The 21,180-nt window shown below is 31.2% G+C and overlaps 1 protein-coding gene across 1 annotated transcript; it reads left to right on the forward strand.

Moving 5' to 3' along the window:
* Positions 1–3,392: 3,392 nt before the first annotated feature.
* On the forward strand, positions 3,393–20,850 carry ccni2 (cyclin I family, member 2). Its single transcript, XM_056445704.1, has 8 exons — positions 3,393–3,483; positions 3,628–3,700; positions 7,653–7,806; positions 8,116–8,250; positions 9,383–9,457; positions 10,323–10,463; positions 18,112–18,330; positions 19,931–20,850. The coding sequence occupies exons 3-8, from the start codon at positions 7,693–7,695 to the stop codon at positions 20,177–20,179; spliced, it is 933 nt and encodes a 310-aa protein (XP_056301679.1). The 5' UTR covers positions 3,393–3,483; positions 3,628–3,700; positions 7,653–7,692; the 3' UTR covers positions 20,180–20,850.
* Positions 20,851–21,180: the final 330 nt, after the last annotated feature.

The following is a 21,180-nucleotide window of genomic DNA, read 5'->3' on the forward strand; positions in this document are numbered from 1 at the left end:
TTATATTATATTTATTTATAAGTTACAGATTAGTTGCATGTATAAAATACCTATTGAAATTACGTATGTGTCATTAATCATACACTAAAAAAATAAAAAAATAAAAACTCTATAATATACATATATATATATATTCAGCTCATTTTACATAAGTAGTTCGAATAAACAACAAAAATATTTTGTGTAGCTACTATGTATTTTTTATTTATTAATTTATTGTTATTTTTAAATAGTAATCATTAGAGAACCACTTTAAGTAAATACATTAACGAAACAAATACATTTATAATGCAAAAAATATAAAATAAAAGCTATTATTTGTCATTTCCATTTTTTAAATAAAAAAATTCTAAAAGTCAAATCTACCACAGTTTCCACGATCGTATAAAGCATGAAAGCATCTTTTTTTAGCACTGATCATTGTAAAACTCGATATTAGTGATTATATACCAACAACAACTGATCATAAAACAGCAAATCTTCATAATATAATGATTGGAGAGTAATGATGGAGTGTTGGAGTAAGCAATTAATTGGAGTAAGACTGGAGTAATGATGGAGTAATGATGATTTATTATCATTGATGACGGTGAAAATTCAGCTCTGAATCACATATATTTAATTTAATTTAATTTAAACTACATCAAGCTTCTTTTAAAACGTCAACAACAAATGTTTTCAAACTTTTGACTGGTGGTAATGTATATATGACATTATATTCTATAAGTTAATGAATACAAAGATGAACTTGTCACAGGCTTTATTTGCATATATATTGCATTAGTCGTCACTGTGTGATTAAGTTAATCAGGGTTTTATTGTTAAATGGAAAGTCAGACATGTTATTCGGTGTTTATTAAGACACAGACGACCGTTTGAATGTGTTAAGTCTTAATATCTTTTTAAATATAAAGTATTAGAGATATTTGACATCGCTAGTGCGACACTAAATCCTCAGACAAAGCAAACAAACACATATATATAAATATTTAAAGTCTACTTACGTTTTTCTGATGCCATGGTATGAGTTTGTGTCAGGTTTATCCTCTCCTGTCAAATGAAGGATGTCAAACTGCAGCTCTGTGTCCATCAGCCAATAGAAGACGAGGATTCATTCGTACCAGTTAAAGGGACAGCGCACTCCAAAATGAACATTTACACTCGAGTGGTTCTAAACTTTTACGAGTTTCTTTCTTCTGTTGAACTCCATACAAACCTTTAGTTTAATCAAAGATGAACTATACTTAGTAGGTTACTTTATTTATTTGACTTGAGCCTAAATGCTTAATTATTCGCTGCCAAAAACTTTAATAAATGTTAATAGTTTTTAAAGGATTGATATGCGCATGCGCTGTTTTGTTTATCATTTAATGTCTTGTTTTAATATTCAGAAGACATTTACGATTATTTACAAACTCAAGAGATGAACTCAAATAAGTGTAAATGTCCAGTAGATGTCAGCAGACACATGATTAATCATGTGAAGCGTGCTTTCACTGCAAATACCTAAATAAATGGACTCCCCAGACAAAGTAAGCTAAATTATTTCAGTTTGAAATACAGTTGTGAACAGTTAATATTTGTTTTATTCTAAAAAAGTGTTTAATAACATTGATTTCTCATTTAAAACCCCCAAAATATTGTCATTTAGAGAATTGTTGAAAAAGGACAATTGACCTAGCTGGAAACCTGATATACTTTATCACTGAAAACAATGTCCTCTGGTGTGGTACTATATGCAAATGATACATTTAGGCTAAATATGCTAATTTGACTTAAGCTCGCCGTGATTGTCTCAGACTTTATCGCTTATGTAGCTTTTTTTGGAACCACTAGAAAATTGTTAAGTTTTGGTGTGACACTCCTATTAATTAAATGTCTTGGAGAAAACCAATATATACCATAATTTCATATTAAATAAATAGCAGTATGTAAAGATTAGTGAAGATAAATTGCTCTTACGCTATTTGTATATTATTAAGAGGTGTTTTTTGTTAATTTACGTCACAGTAGGTATTTTATACTATATATATTTTTATACATTTATTAAGGATTTTCAAATAGTACAAACAACAAAGACAAGGACAATCAGACAAAGAAGCAAATCCAAAGCCAATTAAATAAAATTTGCAAACGTTTATCAAGAATTGATCAAGTTACTATAGTGACCCAAACTACATAAATATATTTAAAAAATAATTCTTAAAAATAAATTGTTACTACCTATATATATGTATATGTATATATATATATATATATATATATATATATATATATATATATATATATATATATATATATATATATATATATATATATATATATATATATATATATTTGTCGAATAATGTAATATTATTGTTAATCAAGTGCATATTAATTCCAATTCCAAGTTCAAGTCAGGTTTCTTAAATAACCCAAATATTGTCCGTAAAAGAATTGTCAAATCATCGGTCAGTTGAATAATGGAAATTTTGTGTATCGACTCTATCGAGAATCCAAAGTTTATTAAACTAGTATTCTTTTTAATCAAAATAGTAATTATTTCAACAGCTAGAATAACAGGTTGAATAAGAGGGTAATTGGACACCATTGCCTATGGATTGCTAGTAAAATACTGAATTTCTGTTTTGTGCCTTATGATACAACCCACATATTGTTTTATTTTTATTATTTGTATTTTTATTGCATAACAATAACAAACAAAAATAGAGAAATACAGTACTTACAGTTCTTACATTAGTATTAAAGGAACCAGTCACAAGAGAAATAAATAAATAAATAAATAAATAAATAAATAAATAAATAAATACATTAATTAATTACAGGGGATACAGGTATAAATTCCAAGAAATCCTTATAGTTTTTTTATTTTTATGATTTTTTATGTTGTCAATATACTGTTTAACATAAATTTTAGGTAAATAAATGTAAGGTTTTATCACTGGACAATATATGTTTGTGTATTTCCCATTTATAATCAATAAATTAATAAGAATTTAAAAATATATCTTTACTTAATTTAATTAATAAGAATTAAAAATATATCTTTACAGGAAAACTGATTTTTCAAATTTTGTAAGCTGAAATATAATATATTCAACAATATACCAAAACATTTGGGTATATGTGCATTCCAAAAACAAGTGTTTTATCGATTTCTCCTCTAATTCACAAAATGAGCATGGAGATTCCATGTCTCTAAGATTTTTTAAGATTAGTAATAAATATCTTAACGTAAAACAACCGCCTCAAATCAACCCATAAAATTCATCCATTTTACAGAACAGAACCCGTATGTTCGACCCACTGACACAGATCAGTACTTGGGTGACGAGGGGGTGGGCGGGGCTAGCAGCCAGTAATGTCACATAAATGGGCGGTGCTCCCAGTCAGCGTAGACTCAAATATGCGAGCGGAGAAACTGTATCAAGAACAGAGCGAGTCAATTTGTCGAATTGTTTTTCCCTACATCATTCAAAGGTGATTATATCTCGACATTCAGTACAACAGTGGTGCTAAGGAACGTGTACAACAGTGTTTTATCGCATTGTTCAGTTTTCGTTGCTGAAACATTTCCTAAAAGTGCTTTTTGTTGTCGTTATAAGGATTTCGCTTGTTTTGCAGACATGGATGAACGTTTTTTTGCACATATATTCAGCAGACTTCAATGACACTGGCTGGGTTTCTGTTCTCCAAGGTAATTTCTGTCAAAACTTTCCATGTCTTTGTTTACAAGTTGATGCAGCTCGTCCCGCCCATTGGTAAACCGTTTGTGCGCGCGCTCACTTTCTGTTTTAAGATTGTTTTTTTCTGAAGTGCTTGATTCCAGTTTAAATGTGCACTTTTACTTTATTAGCAAAATTCTAAACAAATTCATCAGATGTGGACATTATTGACAAACACTATGCTGTAGGCCTGTTGTTGGGTCCACCATTTGGGGGATTTGTTGGGACCCCAAAATCAAGATTTCAGACAAAGCGAAAATGTGTATGTTTTTTTTAAATGGATTTGGAGATCGAAACAATGATTGAGGTAAAGTTTGTTTTATTTTCACACATTCAGACTTTCACCTTAATATAATTTCATTAAAGTATTCTAAATAGTGAAATCATATTATTAGTCAATGACTGTCAAAGTACAACATTGTTGACAGGTCAATTAAATAGTGCTAATGTTGTTTTTAAGTCTTCTTATTTGCGATTTTACACACAATATTTATTGAGGTAAAGTTGGTTTTATATTCGCACATTCGTTCATTTGACTGTCTCTATTGCCTACCACGCTAATTTGAATAATCAATCAGAATTAGCATGCAATTATGACTTCAAAACAACCTCAACACTATCTAATTGACTGTAAACATGGTTGTATTTTGGTAGTCAGTGGCTGCTAATATGATTTCCCAATTTAGAATTTCCAAAGAATACTTTTCTGAAATTATATTATGAAGCAGAATGTCTGAATATCCGAATCTACAACCAACTTGACCTCTATCAATATTTGATGTATCGTGGTAAACAACATAGATATCGTGTCACAAGTTGTGCTCCTATCAGTACATCATTACAATCAGTCTCTATTAGACTTTGTAAAATTCTGCTATAGTGTTTTATTGATCGTTAAAGTCTGAATGTGAATATAAAACTAACTTTACCTCAGTGAAACAATGATGTTAAGGTAAAGTTGGTTTTATATTCACATATTCTGACTTTCACCTTAATAATGTAATTTCAGAAAAGTGTTCTATCATCATAAACCATATTAGCAATATCAATGACTATCAAAGTACAACATCGTTCACAGTCAGTTAAATAGTGTTGTTGTTTTCAGATCATACTTGCATATGGTTTCATACCGAATATTGAAAGTACCATGGTAAACAATTTAAGGACCGCGTCACAAGTTGTCATTGAATGAATGAGCGAATATGAAAACCAACTTGACCTTAATTACAATTACATGGCTAGAATGACTATTTCTTTTTTTAATAAACCACTTGGGGTAATAGTATCTGCAAAATCACTGCCCACAGAAAAAAAATACAAAAGTTTGGTGTGTTTTAAAACCATACTATTGTAATGTATATTACAGTATTTACAACTTCTTGTTAATGAATGCTACAGCATACTGAAGTATTGACAATAGTGTAATTTAGGCCTTCTTTCGTTTTTACTACAGTAAACTGTCAGGTAGTGTAGTATAATATTAATATACCCTATATTAATATACCCTATATTAATATAAATGGAATTTTTAGATATTTCTGCACTTAAAAAAAAAAAAATAAAATAAATAAATAAATAAATATATATATATATATATATATATATATATATATATATATATATATATATATATATATATATATATATATATATATATATATATATATATATATATATATATATATATATATATATCTCTGCGGATATATGCTCAATTTTTTGGGAGTATATTCAGGGTGCAAAAAATATGGGGGGTATTGAGCCCCTAATTAATAACGCTTGATCTCCTCTGATGGACATCCAAACAAGATGTGTGGAGGGGGTATATAATGTAAATGTTTAATATAAATATAATACCCCCATCGGCAATAAGATTCTGATGGTATGATAACCTTGGATAAAAATATCACAATTTCACAGTATCGTAATATTGTGATTGCTGCTCTAAAATATAATCTTTTTAAATGTCTGGATAAAAAAACTAAAACTTTTTTCCCACAATATATTTTATTTTTTCAAAGATTTATAATATTTTGGAATAGTAAACATGCCGGGCTAAATAATTCAAATGAATTATTGACTTTTGCTGTCTTCATTAGTTTTAAAAACATGGATTTCTTTACAATTTAAAATGCCATCTTTGGAGATCTTTTCTGCAGGAGATACTGTTGTCCTAAACACAAACAAAAAAAAAACGAAATAAAAAAATCTTACACATACCTTAGGAACGGTTTTGCAGAAAATGTTGGCGGTTTAAAACCTTGACCTTTCCAAACTGTGGTATACCTTGAAAACGGTTATCGTCCCATGCCTACCTCCCATTCCCCACACACTATAACGGTTTATACAATTGTGAATGCAGTTGCGCCAATCAATGCTTGAAAAAATATCATTCAACAGTTTGATACTGGCAGTTTAGAGCACCGATAGACATCTTAAGTATTCACAAAACACATTTCTTGTAAAATATTGGTTTATATCTGCATGTAGCCAAAAAAAAAAGAAAAAATTAGATGCATAATTTGAATAGTTTGACCCTCTAAAATAGTGCCTAAATATCCCTCAATATCACTGAAAATGTATATATATTATTACTACTTTTTTTTTATTTTTAATTTTATTTATTATTTTATTTAATATTTGTTATATTTATTATCTTTCATTATTTTTATTTTAGCTATCTATTTATTTTTATTTAAAATTATTTATTTTTATGTATTTTTTTGTTTCTTTTTTTTATAAATTATTATTTTTTATCTCTTTTTTATAAATGTTTATTTATTATCTTATATATTTATTATCTCTATTTTTATTTTAGTTGTTTGTTTTTATTTTAAATTATTTATTTGTTATTTGTATATATATTATTAATAATTAGATTTAAGTACATTCATAAATTTGATTCACTTAAGCATGTATTGCCAAACTACTACAGAAAAAGTTGACCCCCTCGATCGTCAATGTATAATTTGTACACTGAGTATAGCAACAACAAAAAAATATTCTGTAATAAAAAAAAAAATTATTTGAAGTTTACAATGCAAATCTAATTAAAATCCACTTGTTTGGTCAACAAAGCAAGTCTCTCATATATAATATTTCTACCAAAAGTCAGAAAAATATAGTCCTTTTACAAACTGTATTGTGAATAAATCATATAAACATTTGCACAATAATTTTATAATATTGCTGATTAATATTAAAACTTAAATTAATTTATATTTTCACACGGTTACTTAAGGAAAAAACTAAATCAACAATGGACTCTTACATAGGCCTGTGACAATCATTATATGTACTTATCGCACAACACTTAGGCATGACCTCAATCATTTGTGGAATATATCGCTCAGACATCACAAATTCAAGCTAAATTTTAGCTTATTGTGCAACATCTCGATGTCTTACTGGAGGTGTCAGTATGGCTAGAAAAACACTAGAGTATGTCATGTAAATTACTATAGTATAGTTTCATGCGAGTGTCTGACGATTGAAAATAGATCTGGTAGCAGATATTACAGCCAAATTTAACCTTATTAAATTGTTAAACTGACTATATTTGAATGAAATATTATGTGTCTTTGGAAGAGTGTACTTGCATTATGATAATATTATATTGTCAATCTGAGATTATATAATGAGTGTCATAAAATGGTCTTAAAATCACAATAATATCGTTTTTTGCAATGTATTTTGGTGCAATATATCGAACAAAATATAGATGTCGTGACCGGCCTACTCTTACATCTGCGGCCTATTTACTATAGTTGTGAACCATAGCAACTGTAGGATTAATTAAATTACCACAGCATGGTTTATCTTTCCCTATGTAGCAGATGTGGCAAAATAAACAAACTATAGTATGGTTCAAAAACACTACAGTGTTTCCTATAAATCCTATCACGTGTGTGCTTTCTTTCTCAGGCATTACTTTCATTGGAAAAGGCTAGCTTTCAAAACAGCCATGAAACTGCCAGGTGACAAGGAAAATCAGCGTCTGGGAGCTCTGTTGCTCAACACCCTGGACCGAGAAATGCGGCTTTGGAGAGCTCCGGTGCTCAAGAACGGTTGCATTCAGGTAGAAGCTTCTTGTTAATTTGCTGAACTACTTTAAATAGACACAGGACTTGTGTGGTTAGCCAAATTAACCAGGAGCTGTATCTGAAACTGCATACTAGGGCTGTGCATGATATTGGGAAATAAATTCTGTTCATATCGCAATGTATATCGCAGACAAACAAAATATCACCATGTCAGTTTTTCCATTATTGTGCAGCACAAGCAAAACAAGTGTGAAAGAAGTATTTTTGGGATTTCAGTTGCATCCCAATTGTTCAGTGCATCTGTCATTGAGCTCCGCATTTGATGTCTTTTTTTGTGTTTTCAGGGTTCGGACATCAGCCCCTCTCAGTATCATGAGATGATCCTGTGGTTGCGTGAAATGAACGTCATTTTCCAGTTTTCCACAGAGACGTTTGCATTGGGAGTCTGTGTTCTTAACAGCCTGCTCGCAACAGTCAAAGTAGGTGAAATAAATACACTTTAGTTATCTATTTTGTTTAAATTTATTTATTATATACTTTTTTTTAAAAAATAATTTTATTTATTATTTTTATTTAATATTTGTTATATTTATTATCTTTCATTATTTTTATTTTAGCTATCTATTTATTTTTATTTAAAATTATTTATTTATATGTATTTTTGTGGTTTCTTTTTTTATAAATTATTATTTATTATCTCTTTTTTTATGTATGTTTATTTATTATCTTATATATTTAATATCTATTTTTATTTTAGTTGTTTGTATTTATTTAAGATTATTTATTTGTTTATGATAAATGAATTCATTTTTTTGTACAATTTCATTTATTATTTTTTATTTTTGTTTATTTTATATATTTTTTATTTATTATTATTATTATTATTATTATTATTATTTATTATTTTTATTTTTATATATATATATTAATTTATTTATTTTAATTTGTTTGTTTGTTTAAAACCCCCTGAACAGAGAAATATCTTTTGGAGGCCTTTGAAAGAATTCACAATTTCACATTAATTGTGATGGACTTCATAAGGGAGTGCATCTGGATAAAATTATACTAAATAAAATAAATTAAAGCACAGATGTAAACCATAGAAATAATATAAAAATTAAATCATCTGTGTTTTAAGGTTTTTGGTGAAGTATGTGACAATAAAAGTGATTTGATTTGATAACCATACTGAGGTATAGAAATTCAATAATCAAATGTGAAATAACACTATATAGTCTTCAATGTATAAATAAACGCAATTAAGCAGCAAACTTGATCATTTCTTGTGCTTAAATGGTTTTAATGAAATCTTAGTCATTGGCCTTAATGCATCCAAATAAATTAACAAATATATTTATATAATAAACAATACATCTATTTATATTTACTTTTTATTTATGTTTGTATATTTTTATTTATTTGTTGTCTGACAGTATTGTATGTATTCAGTTTACTAGGTTAGAGTTGCTAATAGATTAGACTTCCTGGTCACTTTTAATTCCAATTTGTCATTTCAAGATGCATTGCTATTCAATGTTAATACAGTATTTTGTACATGCTCTAACTAAAAGTGCTTAATTTATATCAATTTATTTTTTATTTTTTTACCAGACTCAGTTGAAATACCTCAAATGCATGGCCATCACTTCTCTGATCCTTGCTGCAAAAATCAACGAGGAGGATGAGGCAAGTTTTATTTATTTATTTTTTATTTATTTATTTTCTTCAGCTTCCAATTGACTATATGCATAGCTAGTGTTTTTCAGCCAATGATAAGCTTCTGGTGAAAGGTTAATGTGACTATTTTTAATTTTATAAGGTTGCTTTTACAGCATCCACATTGTAATGTAATTAAAATCCATTCAGTTAAATAAACGCAAGCATTCATGGAGTTGTTGAAAGCACCATCAGTAGCAGCAGGTGAGCGCGGAAATTCCATTGAAAATACTGGGGTGAAATTAATGTTCATATTTTAAAGATGGTGTGGAAAAATGAAATTTAATGCAGTGCTTCTTGTCTGGTCTGAGACTCACTTCATATCGTATAACTATCAGGTAGTGAAGATAGCTGATTTTTAAAGAAATCAGACATTAAACGTGGTGATTTTGTAACGACGCAACGGTTCACAGGAATCGCTTGGGCTGGAATGATGTCTTACTAATTATATAACTTCCTAATAACTTTCACTTATTAACTAACTAAATAATAGCTTTTAACAGTTAAAGTTATTATATATAAACATAGTTATCCTGCAGTTATATAGTGTATAGGTGATGTCTATGTGTATGTTCAATAAAGTGTATTAAGATTAAAAGTTGTATCTAATTTATGCATTTGTTTTGTTTTATTATTATTATTTTTTTTATTGTATATTTATTAGTGACATGTTTTTTTGCCAGGAAAATTGCTGTTGTTGCTGACATGGTATTAAATAAAAATATATGATGTAGCGCTGCATTTTTAAAAAAAATTGACACACACACATACACAAACGCACACCTACTTTGAACCATTCCAGCATGTTTATTGTTCTGTTTTGTTGGTGTAACAGGTGATCGCATCGGTTAAAGACTTGCTGGAGCAAAGCAGATGCAAATTCTCTACCGCTGAGATCCTGCGCATGGAGCGAGTCATCTTACACAAGCTGCACTGGGAGCTGTACATGGCAACACCCATGGATTTCATTCACATTGTGAGTAGCAACCTGTGTGTGTGTGTGTGTCATCATTTCTGCTATTCAGACAACTAAACCGTACAAAAAGCACAAGAAAACACGCACACAACCATTTTGATGTGCCTGTCGCAAACAGTGGCAGAAATTTGGTCCTTGACATTGTGCATGTAACAGTCAATCAGTGACTTATGCGCTTCATCGCCATTAGCTGTGTCTCCATCCACCTGTTTGGTGTGCTGCTATAAAACACTAGATATATTTCAGAAAATACACATTGGAGTAAGATTAAAAAATGTGCATAAACCATCATTAAAACACATTTACAGGGTAAATTTTAGCATGGCCGTCTAAAAAGCCTCAACCGAAGATGTGATTGGAACCAGTGAACCGATCTCATCTGTTGTTTTAATAATTCAGCAACAATAACTTGATTTCTTACTCCCAGGGTGGTTCATATCGAAGTTGATATTTAACTGCACCATATTGGTGTTTCATAACATCATATTTCTACCCGGTGGGTCGTTAGCGCAATGCTCAACCCCCAACCTGGAGGACCAGGACATACGCGCATACACTATGGACAATGTAGCTTACCCAATTCACCTATAGCGCATGTGTTTGGGCTTGTGGGAAAACATGCAAACTCCACACAGAAATGCTATCCAGGACTCGAACCATCGACCTTCTTGCTGTGATGCGACAGCACTACCCACTGCGCCACTGTTACCTTCTATATCCATCATAGCCAATGCTTTTCATAGACATCCGGCAGTGATTCTCAGGCTTAGTCCCTTATCGATCAAGGGTCACTGCAGTGGAATGATTCACTAACTATTCCAGCATATGTTTTACGCAGCAAATGCCCTTCCAGCCGCACCCCAGTACTGGGAAACACCCATACACACTCATTCACACACACTAGTACACTACGGCCAATTTAGTTTGTTCAATTCATTTATAGCACATAGGTTTGGACTGTGGGGGAAACAGGAGCACCCGGAGGAAACCCACGCCAACACGAGGAGAACATGCAAATGCCATCTGACCCAGCCGGGACTCAAACCTTGCTGTGGGGCCACAATGCTAACCACTGAGCCACCGTGCTGCCCCTGATTACTAGGATAAATTGGATAAAGAAATGATTCTGGACTAATACAGATTTTTTGTTTTTTCCTAGAGCATCGCGATTTTTAATTCATCATTTCTGAGCTTGGAGTTTAACAGCAGATGGCTCAAATCTTTTCCTAACTTTATTATTATTATTATTATTATTATTATTATTATTATTATAGTTTCAAGAGGTATTTGCAAATCAGTACCCATGTTTCGATCCACCTATTTTTATGTGCATTTTGGATATGCGCAAAAAAAACTGGCTGATGGAAATGCCAAGATGTGCATCTATTGAAAATGCACATAAAAAAAACATATGCGCATAACTGAGTAGGAAACTTTTTATTTGATGATAAAAGATGTGCAAAAACTACAACGGAAACACTTTTACCAAACAAATTTCAGTATGCGCATTAAAATTGTGATTTTTGTTATAAGAGATCATGTGATGATAAAAGTGTGCGTGAATGGACAAACCAGCTGAGCACACTGTAAAATATCTGAAATGTTGTTTTGGTCATTCCAAAACGCCTTAACCATTTCAGTATAAGTGTTCTTATATTATTAATGACCTCCAGAACTGTCAAGAGCGCCACCACTCGATCAATTATGTCCGCATACTGTCTTCTGAGGCACAAGTCATTTATTAAACGAAGAAACGATTGACGCAGCTTCTCCTACTGCAGCTAATTCTGTTTTTACTGTTGATTTATTTGGCGCCAGATAATCAGGAAGGGGCTTTTTTTTAAAAAATTTTTAACATTGGATGGAAATGCTGCTTTATTCGCACATCTTTTATGCAATATTACAGTTTTGCGCATAAATTTAATTTGCATTTTTGTATGGAAACATAGCTGTTAACTCGGTTCACAGAAACACTGATTCAGTTTTCCAGAAAGTGACTTTATTTATTTATTTATTTTTCTTCTTGAACACTTTAGAGGAAAACGGTGTATTATTGGCAGATATTTAATGCACTACTTTGATTTTGTGCATAAAGTAAACCTGCAGCTTTGGATGGAAACCTAGCTAATGGAGTGGTGATTATATATACAGTTGAAGTCAGAATTATTATTCCCCCCCCCCCCCCCAAAAAAAAAATTCTGTTTAACTGAGATTATCTCAACCTATTTCTAGTTTTATTAACCAGTTTAAATATTTGTATTAACTAATTTCTAATAACTTTTTGCCAAAGTTGGCCCATGTTAACCTTTGATTTAGCCCGCCATCCCATCTGAAAAGAAAAGGAGAATGATGGGGAAGGTTGGAGCGGATGCCTTCAACAGAGATCATCATTTTCTAATTGATCATAACCTTTTATTTAATTGTTGAGCTACAAAAACAGCAAACTGGAATTAAATGATTCAATTCAGTGATGTGACTGAATCAGATTTGTGGTATGTACTGTCACTCGAGATCGAGGACCATGCAGAAGACAAAAAGCAAGGCAGAAGCAGGTGGCGCTTGCTTCGTGTACTCCATATTGAACTCCATTTTGTTATAAACTGGATTGTTTTTGTAATAAGTTCATTGTAAAATGTAAAAATGTGCAAATAATTATTTAATATTATAATTAATACGATTAAAGCATTTTTTTTTCTATTTATCTTAGACATAAACAAATTAAGAATTTACCAAGCCAACTTTATCGTAATAGTTTGGTATTTAACTTTGGCCCACCACCCTTAATCAACTTTGGTTTTTGGCTCTTCATAAGAAAAGGTTTGGGCACCCCTGTTCTAGATACTAGTGTTCAGCTTAAAGTGACATTTTAAAGGGTTAACTAGGGTAATTAGGCAAGTCATCGAACAACAGTGTTTTTTTTTCTGTAGACCGTTGAAAACAAACAATGCTTTTACAAAATTACTTTCTTCAGAAGAAAAAAAATAATATAGGAAATACTGTGAAAAATCCCTTGCTCTTAAACATAATTTGGCAAATATTTAAAACGGGAGGGGTTTATAATTTTGACTTTACTGTATATTGCATGCTGCATATTCAGCCAAGGCACTAATCTGACTGTTACTTCAGCAGCAAAGCAGATCGATCACCCTGTAAAACATCTTCAGTACAAATATACTCTTTGAAATAAGATCTCTCTTCACACTCCATCATTCAATCATAGAGGGGTTTACTAAAAGAGACAGCTCACTTAAAAATAAAAATAATTTTCTCATTCTTTACTTGTTTCAAACCTTTTATTGAACACAAAAGTAGATATTTTGAAGAATGCTGTAAACCTTTAACCAATTACTTAAATAGTATTTGTTTTTCAATGGAAGTCAATGGTTACAGGTTTTCAGCTTTCTCCAAAATACAGTCTTGGGTGTTCAACAGAGTAAAGAAGGAACTTAGTTACTTGAGAGTAAGTCTTCATTTTTAGGGTGAACTATCCCTTTAAGCAAAAAAAAAAAAAAAACATTGATATTTTTGGGTGTTTGTGTAGCATAGAGTTGACTGAGGCATTTATAGCCACAAACAGACCAACAGTGTAACAGTGGCTTGAGTGTGTAGATCTGCTGTTTTGGCACAACACACAGACAGTCATAAAATAGCCATTAGAAATGTAACGAGACCCCATTAAAAATACCTCAGATTTATTAAGAACAAAATAATAATCATTTCTTAGATCATACAGGAAGAAACTCATGAAACCTGGTCTTATTTTACCCCAAATCAAAATATTTTTAAGGTCTGAATTCTAGAGCAGGGTTTGTTTATAAAGTCATATTTTTAGCACTTTAGACTGAACAACATTACAAATTTAGTTTTGTCACGATACTGGAATTTCCAACTTTGATACAATACCTTAATAAATATGGGTATTCGATACTATTTTCGATACCATCAGGAATAAATTCCACAACATTAAGAGTATACATTTTCATTTTCCTTTAGCTTAATCTCTTATTTTCAGGGGTCCCCACAGCGGAATGAACCGCCACTTATTTCAGCATATGTTTTACACCATGGATGCCCTTCCAGCCAGTACTGGGAAACACCCAAACACTCACATTCAGAGTATGAGTATACAAATGAAGTAAAAAGAAATACTACACTGTAAAAAATGCTGGGTTCCACACAATTGATTTGTATTGGGCCAACATGAAGGAATTAAGTTAGCTGCTTAGTTTTTCCTAATTTAGGTGGATTGAACATAAAACAATTAAGTTGTCCATAAAAATACTCACAAGACAACAAGAATTGTGTTTCAGCTCATTTTAAATGAGTCCTTTTCATAAGCCAGGGGTGTCCAAACTCGGATCCTACATATATTAGTTTCAACCCCAATTAAACACACCTGAACCAGCTAATCAAGCTCTTTCTAGGTATATTAGAAACTTCCTGGCAGGTGTGTTGAAGCAAGTTGCAGCTAAACTATGCAGGACACTGGCCCTCCAGGACCGCGTTTTGGACATCCCAATCAAAGTCCAAAATGCAATGAATTGCTAGTAAAAACAAAATGGATGCAGTCTTTTATTTTAGGATTGAAATAAAGATTAAATTAACTTGATAATATCACTGAGGGTGGTTACGTGTATTAACTTATAGAGATTTAGCAATGGGTGTATTTTTAGTTTATCATTATTCTAAAGCAGTGTTTCCCAACCCTGTTCCTGGAGGCACACCAACAGTACATGTTTTGGATGTCTCCCTTTTCTGACCCATTAACTTCAGGTGTTGGAGTCTCCTGATGTTATGATGAGTTGATTCAGGTGTGTTTGATTAGGGAGAGGTTGAAAATGTGTACTGTTGGTGTGCCTTCAGGAACTGGGTTGGGAAACACTGTTCTAAAGTAAGTAATGCATATAGAAAGCTGTTTTTGTTCCTGCCACGGCATCACAGAAATACTGTTGTACAGGGTGGGCCATTTATATGGATACACCCTAATAAACTTATTGGGAAATTCACAAAAAAACAATGGTGTGCTTGGTTTTAATGTAACTTTTTTATTCTTTCATGAGTTAATTACAAGCCCCCTCACTAATACTAATGTGCCACAAACAGGACATTAATATCACCAACCATTCCCCATTTAATTAAGGTGTATCCATATAAATGGCCCACCCTGTAGGTTCAGATAACTCCATTAACATGAAGTGTGATTTATTTTTTTTTCGTTCTGTTGTATTTAAGCTGTTATATTGTAATCATATCTGCACTGTAAACATGCTGGCAGCCTTAATCATTTTAGTTGATTTAAAAAAAATGTAAATTTTAGTCATCTCAACTTGCATCAGTTTGAACTCACTAAAATATTGGGTTAAACTTTGTATAACCTTTAAAAAAATAGAGTTGAAACCTGATTAACTTATTTTAATAAGTTAAAGCAACGTAATATTATGTATGTTACTAAATTATAGAATAAGTAAAACTCCCTGCTAATGACAAAAGAGGGCAAAGGCAGTATTGATGCTAATAAAAAGCAAGGTTGTATCGCTCAAATCATTGTACATCAAATTAAAGGATCACGGCTTTCATAAAATAAAAACTCATGTAATCTACGATAAGAGACTGATTTTAAAGCTACTTTCATGTGAAAAGCGGGTCGCATTGCAGAATGAACCGCCAACTATTCCAGCATATGTTTGGCTTTGCAGTGGTAAACCAGTACTCGAAACACCCATACATACTCTCGCATTCACACACACACACACTCGGCCAATTTAGTTCTACTGTATAGCGCATGTGTTTGGACTGTGGGGGAAACCGGAGCACCCGGAGGAAACCCACACCAACACAGGGAGAACATGCAAACTCCACACAGAACTGGCCCAGCAGGGATTCGAACCAGAGACCTTCTTGCTGTAAGGTGACAGTGCTAACCACTGAGTCACCATGCCGCCCCAAGCATTTTTTTCCCTTTTTATGTTAATGTAAGACAAAATATTGGTGAAACAATGTACTTAATACACATTACTGAAACTATACTGAAAAAGTACTGATACTTCACTTGTTGTTCTGAATAATAAAACTCTAAGACTCTTAATGATTCTTAACTATTGGTTTCTTATGTAAACCATTTTTTTACCACTGCATATATGCATATATATATATATATATATATTTTATTTTTTTTTCATTTATTTAATAATTATTTATTTATTTTTTTAATTATTATTATTTTTTAATTATATATATTTTTTTAATTATTTAATAATTATTTATTTATTTAATATTTATTATTATTATTATATATATTTTTTTTATTTTGGGGTAAAATTTGACCGTGTTTTACTGAGATCTACCCATTTATGTCCTATTATAGCTATCTAGATGTCAAAAAAACGCATGTATAATAATGAAATCTAATGAACTGGCTTTGAAATTAAAAAATAAAATCTAATAGCATAGAAAAATAACTTTGCATAAAACTTCCCTAAATAAATAAATAAATATCCACATATTTCAAATACCTTTTTAAATATATAAGCACACGAGGTCCATGTGATGAGAAGACACGCTCACACACAGCCACAAATACAAAGGAAAGTCACCGTAAACATTGAACAGCACGTTCCACAAGGCAATGATATAAGATCTACCCTGAACTCATGTAACGATCACCTCAATCAAGATGGCTCATTTCTTTTCCCAAAACTTAAAATTAAAAAAAATGTGCATTTAAAAGGCTTTATTTGCCCTAAAATAAAAATACAGTCAAATACAGATCTTTTGATTAAAATAAGATGTTTCTGTTCATCTATTTAAGTAAATAAAAAGTCTTTTCACTCAAACCTTTCGGTGGAGGATTAGAAATGTCTTGGATTTGATTTAAAATTTAATTAAATTTGTAGAATTGACTAAAATCTTGTAGTTTTGGAACGAATAGATGATGTTACCTGCTTTCTGCTGGAGCTCTTGGCGAATTCCTCCAAATAACAAACCTACAAACCCGTGTTCAGCTCTGGTGTTAAAATGCGACTGACAGAAGTACGATGGTTTTGCATGCCTTTTCTGTTAACAAAATGGCTTGCGTTCAAAACACTTGAATTGACCATATGCAGGGATACTGATGAGCCAGTCTGGACATTTCTAGTAGATTATAAACTATCATACATCTAGCACAATGCGGCATCAGCTGCTTTTTTTTCTAGTTTCAGCCCATTTGGGTTGACAAATCTGAGATTTCCTTACATATAAAAAACTTATAAAGCATTCAAAACACTTGAGGTGGATTAAAAAGGTCAGTAAGTTCACATTTTTGCGTGAACTATCCTTTTTTTTTATATATCTCTTCACAAATTGACTATTAAAATAATTTAAGACATTTTCCAGCTGCTTAAAGAGAACATTTACCCAAAAATAAAAATAATTAGTTCTTCTTTTGTGTTCAACAGAAGAAAGTAAATAGTGTGTAAATGAATATTTGCGTGAACTACCCCTTTTAAATGCATATGGTCAATCAGTGAAGTTGAAAGTCAGAGCCAGAGAGCTGTAACGTGTTAAACATGTAGATTACCGAACACCGTACTCTTTACCACAGAGGTAAACGCACAAACCACGTGTCAGTAGAAATGCTGCTTATTGTCATGTGTGTTTTCTCCCTCAGTTTCACGGCCTGCTGATGTCCGGATGTGTTGATCAGACTCAGAAGAGGCTCTGCCTGCAGGCGGCGCTGTGGAGCAGGCAGCTGCAGCACTGTATGGCCTGCCACCAGCTCTGGCAGTTCAAGGGCTCCATATTGGCTTTGGCCATCATCACTTTAGAGCTGGAGAGACTGACACCGGACTGGTTCTCCGTTTTTACAGGCCTGCTGAGGAAAGCACAGGTAGAGAAGCGCAGTGCATTGATTTTAAAATGAGATGAACATACTGCTTTGTTTTTTATCCAGCCTGCTGTAAAGTTAATTTATTTTCAAATGTTTCCCGAAGTGACAGGAAATACTGTAAAAATATCCTTGCTCTATTATATTTTTTCTTCTGGATAAAGTCCTATTTCCTTTAGCTTGACTGGAATTATATTACTTAAGGAAGCGAGTAATGTTGATTTTTCTGTCTGTCCATCTACAGTGCTCAGCATAAGCATTTGAAAACGCCTATATTCACTGAGAGATGGATAAAAATATTCAGTGTATTTTGGTGCATTTGAACTAAATGGATTTACTAAACAGATATATTTATTAAAATAATATTTAAGTCACCAAACATATTTAGAAATTGAAACATAATACAATTAAATTCAAGCAAAATATTGCTTTTTTTTTATTGTGTATTTAATATTTTTCTATAATTTAAAGTTGACTATATTTTGGAGCGTTTATCATAAGTTATTTTGTTAGATAAGCTCCAGATTTGGCTTTTGGATTACAGACTAATCCAATGTATATGCACAAATATAATGTTGTAAAGCTTCCTATTAAAAATATGAATTTAAAAGAGAGATTTGTGAGGTGTGTACTAGTATATGCCAAGCACTGTATATAATATTATTATTATTATTATGTTTATTGCTACTATTATTTTTATTTCTTTTATTTATTATTTAGTTTTTTTAGATTTATTATTTATTTTAAATTTATTTATTATTTAAGTTTTTATTTTTATTTTGTATTTTATACTTATTTATTTAAATTTTTTTTAAATGTATATGTTTTTTTTTTATTTTTGTATTTTATTATAATTTTTTTATAAAAACTTTATTTTATATTTTTTAATTTTATATTTTATTTATTTTTTAATTTATAAATTTTATTTATTTAAAGTTTGTCTTTTTTCGTTATTTATTTCTTATTGTGTATTTTTCTTTTTTATATTTATTATAATTATCATCATCTGCATTTTATTTTGTATTTTATAATTTATTTAATTTATACATTTTTTTTTTTTTTATTATTAAATTTGATCCATTCAGTCAATCTTAGTGCCTGGTTGAGCACTTTTAGCTTAGCTTAGCATAGATCATTGAATCGAATTAGACCATTAGCATCTCACTAGATTTAAAATAGTTTTATTTATATTTGCTAAGATCAATATTAAGTGTGTGTGTGTGTGTGTGTGTGTGTGTGTGTGTGTGTGTGTGTGTGTGTGTGCGGTCTGCTCAAATACTGCAAAAAAGTGTTCAAGTTTCTAGTGCAAATATCTAAAGTCTTAATCAGGATCTTCTTAAATGCGCTTTGATTTAAGAATCTTTTTTAGACAAGCAAAAAAAAAAAGTTTTGTTTTCAAAAATAAGTCTAAATTAAATGTTTTTTTCCAAAAAACAAGCAAAATAATGTTATTTCAAAGCGAAAACTAAAGACTATTTTGCTTGATTTAAGAAAAAAAACTCACTTAAGTTTGACATATTTCTGAAAACACACCAATAGTTATTTCTTGCCTTCTAGAAAATGCTTGAGTGAAGACTGAAGTTTCTGTGTGTGTGTGTTTCAGATTGAAAGCACAGAGTTGATCTGCTGCAGGGAGACTGTGGACGAGTATCTCTCCAGCCTCTGCTTCTCCGTCCCCACAAACGCAGTCTATATTCTAGGCAGTGGCATGCTAGTGTTAGGAGGACCTGAAGGAGAGCAGCGCAAAAGGCAGGCCAGACGAGCACACACGGCGCAGGACATGGATGATTTCTATGATGGGTTCTGCTGTCTGTATGATGAGCAGACCCCGGCCTGTCCTGCGCTCATATAGACCACACACACACACACGATGCACTTTCCTGATCCTTTAACTCAGCGGTTCCTGATTCCAGTCCACATTTTGTAACGTTCTCACTTAACATACCTGATTCAGATCATCAGCTGGTTAACAGAAAGATCCATGAACTGATTCTTGTGTTAAATAATAGAGACGGAGGAGTGGTTCCCAAATCCGGTCCACATTTTTATGTCTCTCTGTTATTTGATAAGAATCAGTTCATGGATCTTTCTTTTAAGGAGCTGATGTATTAAGTGAGAGATGGAAAATATGGACTGGATTTGGGAGCCACTGCTCTATCGCAGCACTTTCCACTACTTTCCATTACCATTACTAATGTTTTTATGTTTGTTTGCTTTTATATTGTTTATTTTTATACTTTTATATTCTTGTATCCTCATATGAGCTATTCGGAAGTACAAACTTTATTTTACATGATTTTTCAAGGTGCTTTAACATCTCTTTTGATTTAAGAGGTTAATCTTTTTGTATAAGGTCGATATCTTTAAAGAACGCTCCACTATTTATTTATTTTTTATTATATATTCCTCAATCAATTATTTCCTTAATCCATTACATCCTATGTCTTCCTTAACCCACCTGATTCAGATCATCAGTTCGTTAGCAGAAAGAGCCATAAACTATTATTTGACACGCAAGTATCAGACAGATGACTGATGAGTCATGTGTGTTAAGTGAGAGAGATCCAAAATGTGGGCTGGATTTGGAGCCACTGCTCTAACGCACTTTTCAACCCATTACTATATTTATATAATATAATATATATATATATATATATATATATATATATATATATATATATATATATATATATATATATATATATATATATATATATATATTTTGTTTAATATTTTTATACTTTTTATATTTTTGGATCGTCATATGAGCTATTAGGAAGTACAAACATTTTTTACATGATTTTTCAAGGTGCTTTAACAGATCTTTTGATTTAACGTGTTCATTTTTTTTGT

Source organism: Danio aesculapii, chromosome 21, assembly GCF_903798145.1.
Source record: "Danio aesculapii chromosome 21, fDanAes4.1, whole genome shotgun sequence".
NCBI lineage: Eukaryota > Metazoa > Chordata > Actinopteri > Cypriniformes > Danionidae > Danio > Danio aesculapii.

Bases quoted from the DNA above. Each gene is read 5' to 3' on its own strand.
- ccni2 (XM_056445704.1), top strand. From the start codon at position 7,693: ATGAAACTGCCAGGTGACAAGGAAAATCAGCGTCTGGGAGCTCTGTTG. The intron at 7,807-8,115 runs GTAGAAGCTTCT...TTGTGTTTTCAG, and splicing joins TCAAGAACGGTTGCATTCAG to GGTTCGGACATCAGCCCCTC. The intron at 10,464-18,111 runs GTGAGTAGCAAC...TTTCTCCCTCAG, and splicing joins CCATGGATTTCATTCACATT to TTTCACGGCCTGCTGATGTC.